The 12,036-nt window shown below is 47.3% G+C and overlaps 1 protein-coding gene across 1 annotated transcript in view; it reads right to left on the reverse strand.

The window, feature by feature from the left end:
• Positions 1-2,435: 2,435 nt before the first annotated feature.
• DRP2 (dystrophin related protein 2) overlaps positions 2,436-12,036 on the reverse strand; it is a 28,236-nt gene continuing 18,635 nt past the window's right edge. The window contains exons 13-23 of the mRNA XM_007467956.1: positions 11,785-11,942; positions 11,312-11,439; positions 10,753-10,770; positions 9,319-9,451; positions 7,927-8,063; positions 7,541-7,606; positions 7,211-7,276; positions 6,178-6,321; positions 4,158-4,395; positions 2,879-2,999; positions 2,436-2,560 (exon numbers count right to left, since the gene is read on the reverse strand). Of these exons, the coding sequence (XP_007468018.1) occupies positions 2,436-2,560; positions 2,879-2,999; positions 4,158-4,395; positions 6,178-6,321; positions 7,211-7,276; positions 7,541-7,606; positions 7,927-8,063; positions 9,319-9,451; positions 10,753-10,770; positions 11,312-11,439; positions 11,785-11,942 (1,334 nt within the window). The remainder of the gene's footprint in view (positions 2,561-2,878; positions 3,000-4,157; positions 4,396-6,177; positions 6,322-7,210; positions 7,277-7,540; positions 7,607-7,926; positions 8,064-9,318; positions 9,452-10,752; positions 10,771-11,311; positions 11,440-11,784; positions 11,943-12,036) is intronic.

Here is a 12,036-nt window from a genome sequence, read left to right on the forward strand (position 1 = left end):
CCACTGCAGTTGCCACAGGCCCTCAACAGCCCAAGATCTCTCGGGTGGCGTAGCAGTTAGGAAAAGGATTTTCCAGGACTTTTCTGGTAAGACTGTTTCATAACCTCTGCCCTCTTTACCAGCTGAGCAGGTAAGTCTCCACAGCCCTAGGACAGGGCCCCCACTTTCTCTTAGGCAGGCATATGCCTCAAAGACCCTGAACTCTGTGTCCTAGAGCAAATTTTCTCTATACTATTCCTACCTACAATCTAGGCTCCTACAAATATAGCTCTCCCGTGCCCGACCCCAGTAACTGATGTCCAGGCTCTGTGTTTGATGCCCACCTGCCACCTGCTCGCCATACATCACCAGTGCTCCTGCCCAGAGACCTCATGAGCTGTAAGGCAGATGTCATGATGAAGTCTGACACCCTGAACCTGTGGCTTAGTGCCCCCTGGTGATTCTAGAAGGAGGCAATCCTTGGCTTCTGGACCCAAGCCACTGCCTTCCCTGCCCAGCAGTAGATAAATCTACCTTCCCAGCAGTTCTACCCACTGGCCTACTGCTTGATTATAAGACAGCACCCCAACCGTCTCACACCCTCCTGACCTTGGTAGCAACTGCTACTTTCTTTAAGGCCCTGAGCCAGACTTAGAAACTGGAAGGGGCAAGAGGATGTTCTCTGTGTCTTAGCCTGGCTATTTGTTCCTCCCTTTCTGCATGGGGTGAGTAGAGCTTGGATTTGTTCTATTTTGGCCTCTGAACCATTGTTTAGAGGAGCCCAGGAAGATTCATCCAAGGCCCAGGTCTCCAGGGAACAAGGTGTGGAATGAATGAAGAGAGCAGAGTAACTCTTCCTGTTAGATTCCTCTGTGGCCACAGGCTTCTGTTGCTTTGGTCTTGAGGACAGCTCACCTCAAACATGAATGGAGACACATCCTAGGGGAGAAGCCAGGAGGCATCTGTCTGCCCAACCAGAGGCTGGGACTAACAAAGAGCAAGGCAGAACATTAATACTTCAAGAGGTATTAGAATTTAATGTGTGAGTGAGGCCAGGGGAGTACTGATGTACAGTAGATATGTAGGATAGGTATGTATGTATATAAACTTAGGCAAATTAAGTCAATTGCAGAGTTCTAAGTTATAAAGCTCCTTTTGGTAGAATGCTGCCTAAGTGGGTTCTGACTATGTTCAAAGTCCCCAAGCCCACCCCCCATCCCCCACCCCCACTATCTACTCTGAACAGTTTCTGGATAAAGGGATCATGGTATATGTTGCCTAGGAAGACTTAGCTCAGTTTGAGGAGTGGGTTCACCTTCCAGAGTTAGAAAGAATGGTTTTATGCAAAGGAAGGCCTTGCTGTTGTCTCTGTGGAAAGTGGCCAACTTCCTGATCTGTAGCCTGTGGATACTAGAAAAGGGCTGCTATTCAGGATGGCCTGTTGCATCTGCCTTCTGACTAGCTGGGGGATATCAGCCACCTCATCTGATTCAGCCTAAGAGAAAGAAGGGTCACAGCCTGAAAGGGTGTTGGGTGGTCACGCTCCTCCAGTCTAGAGGGTGGCTTCCCCTTCCTCACCCAAGGACAAGACCCCCTTGCTGAGCAGCTGCCGGCCCTCCCCCAGGGCTGTGAAGGCCAAATCAGAAGAGCCAAGGGTGGCTTCAGCTGGGTTCCCAGAGCAACTCAGCTGGTCTCTTGGGATGCTGAGGTTTTCAGGAAAGAGGAGGATCTGGGGAAAATATCTAAGCCCATAAGTATTTCTTTAATGTTTCCCAATATAAGGTGAAAATAGGAACCTGAATGAACTGTTTCCCCCCTTGAGAAAGGTCTGCCAGGGACTGAGGCAGAAGGAACTGAAGATATTCAAGGAGGAAACAGCATCTAGGTAGCATTGGGATGACTAGGTCTATGCCTTTGAGCTGAAGTTATATGACACACGTTGCCCAGACTTTTTCAGGGGCACTTTGTGGGGGGAGCGGGAGTGTCTTCAGTGTCACCTCCCTGTGTTGGGCCAGAGAGTAGGGCTAAGTCCCATGTGTTCACAGTGCTGGAGCCCTCGGGTCATTAGGCTCCCCCAAATCCATCATTCCATGGAGAATGGAAAGGGGCCAATGGGCACTGCTTCACTCTGCAAGGCAGCTTCTCTGCTCCCCATCTGAATGGCCTCCAAGTGCCATTAGCCTGGGCTGCAACAGAATTGTACTTAAGGGATTGATCTCAAACTTGAAGATTAAAGGGCACATTTCTAGAGTCAGAGGAATCATGCCTCTCCCTCCCCCAGCCCTCACACACCCACCTCGCATACCATAGAATCCCTGCTGCTGCCTGGAGCCCAGATAACTCCGGCTGAGGAATGTGGGGCCAGTGGGGACAGGAAAGGTTAGGTGAAGGCTGAGGGAAGGCTTTGACCAGAACTGGGAGAGGACCGTGGACCATAGGATGGGGATCTGGTTCCATCAGGAGGCCAGCAGAGTGTTGGTAGTCACATCAGAACTTCGCACACTGGGGAAGGCATGGCGGAGCTTCTCCATAATGTCTTCCAAGCACAGGCTGACATCTTGCCTCTTTGACCCCACAACATCTGAGTTGGAGAAGAAAGATGTGGGAAGAGAACTAGAAATTCCCTTATGAGGCCAAGGGGCTGAGGTAGGATGCTGCCGGCTGAAGGTGAACCTATAACATTTGTATCTTCCTGGCACGAAGCTTAGGTACATATGAGGTACTCGACATACATTTGTGGAATAAAATGAATGAATCAGTCAATAAGCCAATCATCCCTGACCCTAAGCTCAAAGCCATGAGGAGAAACCAGTCCCAGCCCTAGCAGAACCTTAGGCAGGAGACCTGGGGCAAGACAAAGTCATGGAGGAAGGGGTTGGGAGGGGCTGGGGGAACTCACCTGCAGCTTGAGTGTCTGGAGTAGTCTGTCCCTTCTCCTGGGGGTGACTGCCTTCTGACTGCTGCGGAGAGGAAGCCAGGGACGAGCCTGCAGAGCCATTGCCATCCGATTCAGTATGTGGCTAGCAAGAGGTAAGGCATGACTTAAGTGGCTTTGCCTTCCTGACCTTACTTTGACAGACTCCTGAGCTTAGAAAGGTCCTTAGAGACATCATGCCCATCCCTTTGCCCTGGGACTTTAAGAAGCTTTTGGTGGTGCCCCAAACAGTGGTTTCCCCTTTCACGAAACTTCTTAGAATAATTACTGAATACCCTCTTCCTTCAACAACATGTATCAAAGGCTCCCAGTTCTTCTAAGGATGCCATTGCCCCTAAATATCTCTTGCTGTCATTTCAGCTATATTTAAGCTATCTAGAACGCAATTCCCTCTGGAAATGTAGAGTTGCACACCTGATCCTTGGTTCATGACATAATATCATATGTTAAGACCTTCAGGAATTCATCTAGAGGCCATCCCTTGGAGGATCTGGGGAAGAGGCACAGTGTGGTATTACCTGGTATGGATAATGACAATAATTATTCATAAATTATTCATTTATGAAATGTTTATTATAGTCCTGGCATCATGCCAAATTGTTTAAATGTGTTATTTCATTTGACGTTCACCACAATTCCATGAAGTTGGTATATTTTTATCCCTGTTTTACAGATGAGGGAACTGGGGCTTAGTGAGGCTAAGTAACTTTCCTAACATCCCACAGCCACTAATCAGCAGCACTACACTCAAACTCAGGGCTGTCTAACTCCAGAACCACACTACATCCTATACACTACCTCTCAAAGAGGAAAGGGACAAAAAGTAACAAGTGATCCCTTCACAGCAAAAATCTTCCTCTTGCCAAGCATGTCCAAACTCGCTTCTTTCCAGCAAACATCAAAGTAGCAAAGTCAACGTTTTGGATGATTCTTTGAACTTTGTTCTTTCAATACCGGATCCAAATGGGTTGTGGGGAAGTGAGCCCTCAAAAGCCCTCCCTGTGCCCTAGGCCCCACGGTGGCTTGAGAGTAAACACACAAGGATGGAATGGAAGCTAGGTACAAGAGAATTGGCCAAGCAATGTGATATAGCAGCCCATTCCTCCCCCCAAATTTCCTGATTGCCAGCCCAGTTCTCTTTAAAAAGTCTTCTAACAGCCACCTTCCAGGAGCAAGGAGCACCTCTCCCCGGCCCGTCTGTGCTCGGAGGCTGCTCTGATTCTTCCCCTGGCCCCAGACTCACTTGCAGGAGCAGCTCCCTTAAGCGCTGCAGCTGGGACTCAAGTTGCTTGTTGTGGTCTTCAAGAATCTGCATGCGTGTCTCCAGGCGGCTCTTGTGCTGCCGAAGGATCCGGGCCTCAGCCAGCAGCTCCTCATTGCGGTGGTCCTGTGCCACCTCGGCAGAGCCCTCAGCCAGGGTGGGTGCCTCAGCAGCCTCCTCATGCTGCCACTTCAGGCGCCTCAGCTCCCCCTGGAGAATCCTGCCAAGGATGGAGAGGCCAAAGCCAATGACCTTCACAGGGTATCAACTGTCCAGGGCTCAGTGTCCCCTCATACCTAGGTGTGAGCAATCCCTTTGCTCCCCCATCCCCACCCCCACCCCAGCCCCCAAGCCGTGCTTTTTTTTTTTTGGTCGCAGCATGTGGGATCCTAGTTCCCCGACCAGGGATGGAACCCGCATCCCCTGCAGTGCTGCAGCGGAAGTGTGGAGTCCCAACCACTGGACGGCCAGGGAAGTCCATCCCAGCCATGCTCTTGCTTGAATGGCCATATCCACTTCCTCTACAACACATATGTCATTTACTTTGCCATCCTTAGGCCACAGAGCAGAGAGAGCTGACATTTCATATAACAAATGTCTCAGGGCTTTGATGTACTGCTTTGGGGATTAATTCTGACCTTAAAATCAGGCAGAAACACAGTCTGCAAATAAATGAGGCATTAGGGCCACTGACTCACCTACTCCATTTTTAGATTTTTAGATTCCAGGGGAAGACATAACATAAACAAAGGATCACCCATCTTTCCTCTTCTCTCTACTGCCCTCCTCTTTGACCCACTTTAAACACCCATGTTGAGTCATCAAGGAAACAGATTCCAAAGAGTTGGTCTCCTTTGGAGGACATTACTGTTTTTTTCTTTTTTGCAACAGAATCACTCTCTTCCTAGTGTTTCCCAGGGCCTCCCCACCACTGCTCTAGTGCAGTGCTTCTCAAACTATCCATAGCAAAAAAACAGGGGGATTTTTCTATCCATCATGGATCAATACATGGTCTGAATGTGCATAGCTAGTACACAGCTCACACCACACATGACTTGCTGCCCAAATTCAACAACACTCAACCTGGCCTATACCCAATTCAATGAAGACAAGTCCACTAATTATGTGTGTGGATATTGTGGCCATGTCAAATTGCTATGAAAATTTCTAAAAGTTTACTCTCTATTTATGTATTTATCTTGTCTTGAACCAGTAACAAATACTTTGCAGACAGGCCCTGTGTAAGGACTTGCTAATCCAAATACAGTCTGTAGGCCTGAGGCATGGGCATCCTTTAGGAGCTGGTTAGAAGTGCAGGAACTACGGCCCCACCGCAGACCTTCAAATCAGAATCTGCATTTCACCAAGCTTCCCAAGTGACTTGTATGCACACTAATGTTTGAGAATTACTTTTCTGGGGGTTGTTATTGGTTCTACTACACACCCCCAAAGTGTCTTGGATGCTCCTCAGACTCCTGCTGCCCTCCATGCTTTACAGAGGTCAATGCCATCCCCATAATCTTCTTCCCTCTTCCAGTCCTCAAATGCTCTATGCAGTATCATCCTCCTCTTATTACTTTCACTAAGTGATAAGGACCTCTTTCCATTTCCAACAACTGAAAGTTCCTTGAAGGCAGAGGCATCATATCTTCTGTATTCTCTGTGTTTGCATTCTGTCTGCCTGTATCTGTTGGGTACTTGGAGATATTTGGGTTGAGTTAAAAAGATTCAAATAATTATTAGGATAGCTAGCTTTTATTGAACACTTGCAATAAGACAGACACTGGCTAACACATTATATGCCTGATCATTTGATCTTCACAAGTGACCTTAAGAGGTAGGTACTCTTATCATCATCCCCATTTTACAGATGAGGAAACGGAAGATCACAGAATATAAGTAACTTGTTCAAGGCCACATAGCTAGGATGTGGAAATTCAGAACTTGAATTAAGCTGTCTGACTCTAGAACCCACGCAGATCTGTGCCATTGCCACACCTACCGGTTCTCATCCTCTAAGTGGGCCAGGATCTTTTCGAGCTCCCCTTTGCTTTCAGTGGCCATGCTGCACGGAGCCTGCTGTCCAAAGGCTGGCTCCCGGTCTGTAATGGGGCTGGAGTGCCGCAGCAAGTACTGGTCCTCGTCTCTGTGTGGGGGTGGGGAGAGGAAAGAGGGGCCCAGACATTGAACTGAGAAACAGCTCAGGGTGTGAGTTCTCAGCTCCCACCTCAAGCCCCAGGAAACACATGCTGGAGGATTCCCTCTCTAAGATACATAGAGAGAGAAAAAGCCATGTATTCAGGTTTAAGAGGGATAAAAGTGTTCAAAGGAGGCAGGGGTCATTGTTGGGGGTAGTAGGAGAGAGTGTTTTCAGGATGCCGAGGCTCCTGGGTTCTACTTATAGTGACCTGGGAAACAATGAGCAGGTCACTATAACATCTGTGATGTTCCCCCACCCCACCCCGCTTCGCTTTCCCATCCCCAGGGGAATTGTGGCCTGCTTGAGTCCCAGTTCCAGGGCTGGATTTATCCGTGTAGCCAACAGTTTCTACGTCCTCTGAGGAGCCCGGGGACCTCCCTAGAGATGAAGGGCCCCTTCTCTGAGCTATAGCACCAAGGAATCTCTCTGGCCACACTTCAGTCAAGTCCCTGGTATCTCCCCAGTGTTGATGTGGCACTAGATGGGGCATTGGCATTTTGAGCATAAGATAATGGCTCATTTCTGCAACTTTAGTTGAGGGCATATTCTTCTTCCCTCAGAGTTAGGAATAAAAGGATGGGATCTTGCAACAGAAAGGGACCTTGGCAGATGGCAGGGAGGTAGTTCATCCTTCATTACCCTGCTCAGTTGATAGAGGGCAGACTGCTTCTCTCATTAAATACTGTGCTCAGAAAGCAGACTTCCTTCCTTAGGGTGTCAGGGACCCTATCCACACACCCTCCACCTCCCACTGAGGATATACCCCCCCCAAGTAGTGGTAGAAAGATCCCAAAGGAGAGCTATTCCTGGCAAATATGTATCTGTGAAAACTCACATGCTGTCGTCTGGGGACAAGCTGTCATTAAAGAAGGAGCAATTTTGATTTTCCATCTCAGCAAGCCTAGGAAGAAAGAGCAGGAACAGAAGGGAAAACAGTATGTGAAGACTGCTTTCATCTCAAGGACTGTAATCCCACAGTAGGATAATCACGTTTGGGGGGCTGTCCCAATTCCCCCTCCCCCACCCCAAACGTTAGGCCTCGCTGGCTGCTTCAAAGCCCACTGTGCACGTTCCCCTGGCCCTGACTTCATTGTCTTTGCCCCAACTGAAAACTCCTTTCCCCCTTGGACTCCTTACAATTCCCCTCCCCTAAACCTGGTGGTACCTGCTGGCAAAATGCTCAATGCGGGAGTGTGTGTCAGCGTGTGGCAACATCGGGGAAGAAGCTGGCCTAGAAGAAAGCAGCAAAGACTCAGAAGACCAAAGACTGGGTAGCTGGGCAGCCTGTCTCCTCACCACCACCCTTCCACACCCTGCAACACCACCACCAAATTAGGGAGCTCCCAAGAGCTGATGGGAACAAGATACAGAGACTGGATTCTAGTCTGTTTCTCAGTCAGATTCCTGGTCCGGCCCCAGCTGAACTGCCCTGTCACTAGTTGGGTTTGCCCTGGAAGACTGCCCTAGCCCATGTGAGACTCAGCCCCTTCACAGCACATCCCTAGGCTCAATGAGGATGCCTGCAGCCCCTGCTCAGCTACCGGTACTCACGTCTCACTGTAGTCAGCCTCCAGCACTGATTGCACAGGCAGATAACCTCGCTGAGGGTGTTTGCTGAAATAATGCTTTGAGCGGAATTTGTTCTTTAAGGTAGTGGCAAAGTCCCTCATGTTCTCACTGGATGTGGTCTGGGAGGAGACAAGATAGAGGGACTCACCCTAATGGGCTATTCTAGGGAGGTGTGGCCACTCCCCTGGAGCACGGACCATGACTGGTAGTCCACTCTTGTTCATATTTACCACACCTCGCTCCTAGAAAAAGATCTAGAAGGATACATGTCAAACAGTGAACACTGCTTGCCTCAGGGAAGTTAGACTTGAGGGGTGGGGAACGCACTGAGGAGAAAAGGGGACTTTGTTTTATACTTTAAACACCTCTATATAATTTGAATCTTTTACAATGATCGTATGTTTGTTAACTTTTAAATATCTTTTACATAAATTCTAGGGATGTAGAAGATGAGCAGGAGCTAGACAATTATCAGTCTACCATCTCTAGCCAGTTTCCCATGTATGACGTTAATAATGTTTATTTTAAAATGATAATAAAAGAAAAATAAAGGTCAAGGTCACTGCTTCCATTGGGTCACACATGTTTCTGTGTCAACAGAACTTGGAGAAGAGATGACAGCTCAGGGAGATGGATTATGGAGATTGGGAGGTAAGATGGGAGAGAGCAGTGTGGGGAGCTGGGGATATGCTTGGGACTTTGGGAGAATGTGTGGGGAGAGAGGAATAAAGGAGTTTAGGGAGCAGAGTCAGCTCAGGAAGCTAAGCCTGGAGGTCTGAGTCCTGAACATAGCAGAGGAGAAATTCTGTGGCTGGAGTTCAGGGATGCTGGGCTCAGGAGGCTATGAAGGGCACAGTTTTCAATGAAAGCCCAGTTGATTTTGGGGACCCAAGTAAAGAGCGTACCCCCTTTTCACGCAAGAGACTGAGTAATGAAGTTGAGCACAAACTTTGGTATTGACTAGAAGGGATGGAAGCAATGACAAGGTAGCAGGTGAAGACCAGGGGGCAGAAACAATCCAGGAAGCTAAGCAGGAAAAACTAAATTGAGCGATCGAAGGCTAGTCACCTGTAACTGCCTTGCTGTCTCTATTTTTTTCCTGAGACCTCTCTCTGCAGGAGAATAGTGAGTGCCTTTTAGATGGCCAAGAATGTCTTGGGCTGCTGCAGCCAGCTACCACCCCGGTGAGGGTGAGGGAGAAGCTCTGCTAGAAGGACAGCCCTGGATCCCCCAAATTGGTCAATCATCAGGCCTGTTTGGAGGATGCTCCCCAACGGAGAGCAGAATACAGTGAGCTAATGCTGGACAAAATGGATCAAGCACCCAGAAGCTGAGAGTTGCCTGCCCCTCCCGCCCGGCCCAGAGGCTCCATACCGGGGTGTAATACTCCATGATGGGATAATGAAGCTTGTTGCCCTTGCTGGCCCTGCCTGTCAGGAAGCAGGTCTGGCAGATGTCCACGTTAAATTGTTTCAGACTCCGATACCTTGGGGAAAGGAGAGGTGGTAGGAAAGAGGATGCAATATACTATAATGACCTCCCCCTCCCCCAAACATCCAAATATACACATACATTAAAAGGGGGTGAGGCATGGAACCGTAACCTCCTATACACGGAGCACTTAACCTCCTATGCATAGCAGTGATAGAGTCCTCACTAGATAACTAGTCTTACTCCAGAGACCACAAATCTCCATGAAATCACATGCTCAGAATGCCAGGAAGTTCAGGAAGTAGCCCTGTCTCACCATCTTTTTTAAAAAGAAGGGTGGGATAAACAACAAGCTCCTACTGTATAGCAGAGAGAACTATATTCAATATCCTATGATAAACCATAATGGAAAAGAATATAAAAAAAATATATATATATGTATAACTGAATCAATTTTCTGTACAGTAGAAATTAACACAACATTGTAAATCAACTATACTTCAATGAAAAAAATAAAAAATAAAAGGGAGGGTGGGACGGGGTAAAAAGCTCATTATATCAAATAACCTTCTAAACAAAGGTGGCCTGAAAGGGTCCAGTTTCACAGGTATGACCACCTTCCTTGGAGAAGGCACACTTTCAATATGAAGACAACTGATTCTATCAGCCGTGGGCAAGTTGGCTAAAAATTATTCCCCAAAGTTATTTATAATAATAACTCTAATATGACTGAATATAGACTAGCCCTTCAGATCCAATTCCAAAGCCTAATTGGACTGCACAGACCTAATAGCATAGCATGGTGAAATGTCTAGACTTAGAGCAGTCAGAGGATCTGATATCTTATCTTGGAGCTACACTAGCCAGAAGTGTGAACACCTCTGTGCCTCATTTGCTTATAAAAAGCAGGGTGGTTGTAAAGAGAGTATGTGCTAGTGTTTTAAAGTGGTAAAAACAAGCATTTTATGATGAAAGCCAAATTCAGGGTAGCAGCTACCTTTGTGGGGACAGGAGGGAAATGTAATCAAGGAAACTTCAATTATATTGTTTTATATATTATATAAAATATGTATATAATATATAAATTCGTAGATATATAAATATATTATATAATATATATAAATATATTGTAAAATATTGTTTGTTTCTTCAGCTTGGTGGTGGGTGCCCACCATGGGGTGCTAGAGCCTGCTCATACAAGCTCATGAGAGCTGGTTGTTAAAATTTCAGGAATTTTCCAAGCCAGTTGTTAAATATAGCCATTATTTAAAAATTAAATTGTATAAACTCACAATTAAGCAAATGGTATTAAAAACAAAGGTAATAAATACTCAAACTCATCACTTCCTATTTCACTATTATCTATGCTCTTGAGGTTGTCTACATCTGTTATACCTGGTGGTGGAAATACTATAAATGGTGTGCAACTGTGTGTCTCTTCCTGACCTCCTATGGGTAGCCTGACACTGGCCACAGTGGGAGTATTTACATCATGGAAATTAGCCAATGCTATATCACGTTTCTCTTTTGCTTTCTAGAGAGTAGCACATTTGCCAGCACACCTTTTGGTGCGTAGGTGTTCTCATATGTCAGGATGCTGGGGCTTCTGGGTTCTACTTAATGCTCCCTGGGAAACAATGAACAAATTACTTCCCTTTCTGTGCTGTTCTCCCACCCCACCCCCTTTTGCTTCTCTATACATTTTTATAGGTCTGAATACTTCATAACACAACAAACAGAAAAAAATTTCATAATTTTTGAGTTTTTTAAAAGTTAAACATTCTGCAGTAGAAAGGATTATAACAGTATATAACAACATACAATAGATTAGTTGTAATTATATAATTATGTAATGCCCTGTTTTGCAATATATGGTTTATATGTAACATGGCCTATTTATTATTAGTATCACTCCAGCAGGTATTGCTTTCCCTACTTGGTCTGATGCTTCACTTGTTCAGCAATGGTGACCCGATGCAGAACAGCCAGCCACACCATGGACTGGGGCTCCAAGGTTGACCCATCCAGGAACTGTGCAGCTTCAATGACTGGCTTCCCAGTGCTCTAGAGAAACAAGAAGCCCAGTAGTGATGTCTGAGGCCCAGTGTCCTGGGCCCAGAATGGCAGCCCTCAGGGGAGGAGGAGAAACAGCAAGACCTGGTTGGACTCTGGGTTAGACTGTTCTCCAGAGGTGTCCACCTTCTACCCTGTCCTAGTTGACCTGGTGCCTTCCCCTCAGGACCCTGACCCTAAAAGCCCAGAGAACCCTCTGCCCTGTCGCTCCAGCCCAACAAACTCCCTTGCATCTGAGTACTTCAGATCAAAAGCCCAGCTCTCAGTCCTCCCTCCCTTCTTCCCACCGTCTGTCCCATCATTCCTCCTTTCCTCCCTCCCCAGTTCCATACTCACAAAACGGAAGCAACTACGGACGCTGGGCTCCACGTTGCTGCCCCCAAAGGCCGCCACTTCCCCCAGCTGACGGGGCACCTGAATGGCCTCATGAAGCAGGACACCAAGGTGGCGTTGGTCACACTGGCTGCCTGAGTTGGCCACTTGGCTGAAGAGGTCTGCTGGCCCCACCGTAAGTCATGGCCAAGCCCGATACAGGAATGGCCAGAGAATGGTGTGAGGAGAAAGAACAAAAAAAGAAGACAGGGAAAG

Source organism: Lipotes vexillifer, unplaced genomic scaffold (genome assembly GCF_000442215.2).
Source record: "Lipotes vexillifer unplaced genomic scaffold, Lipotes_vexillifer_v1.1 scaffold152, whole genome shotgun sequence".
Lineage (NCBI taxonomy): Eukaryota > Metazoa > Chordata > Mammalia > Artiodactyla > Lipotidae > Lipotes > Lipotes vexillifer.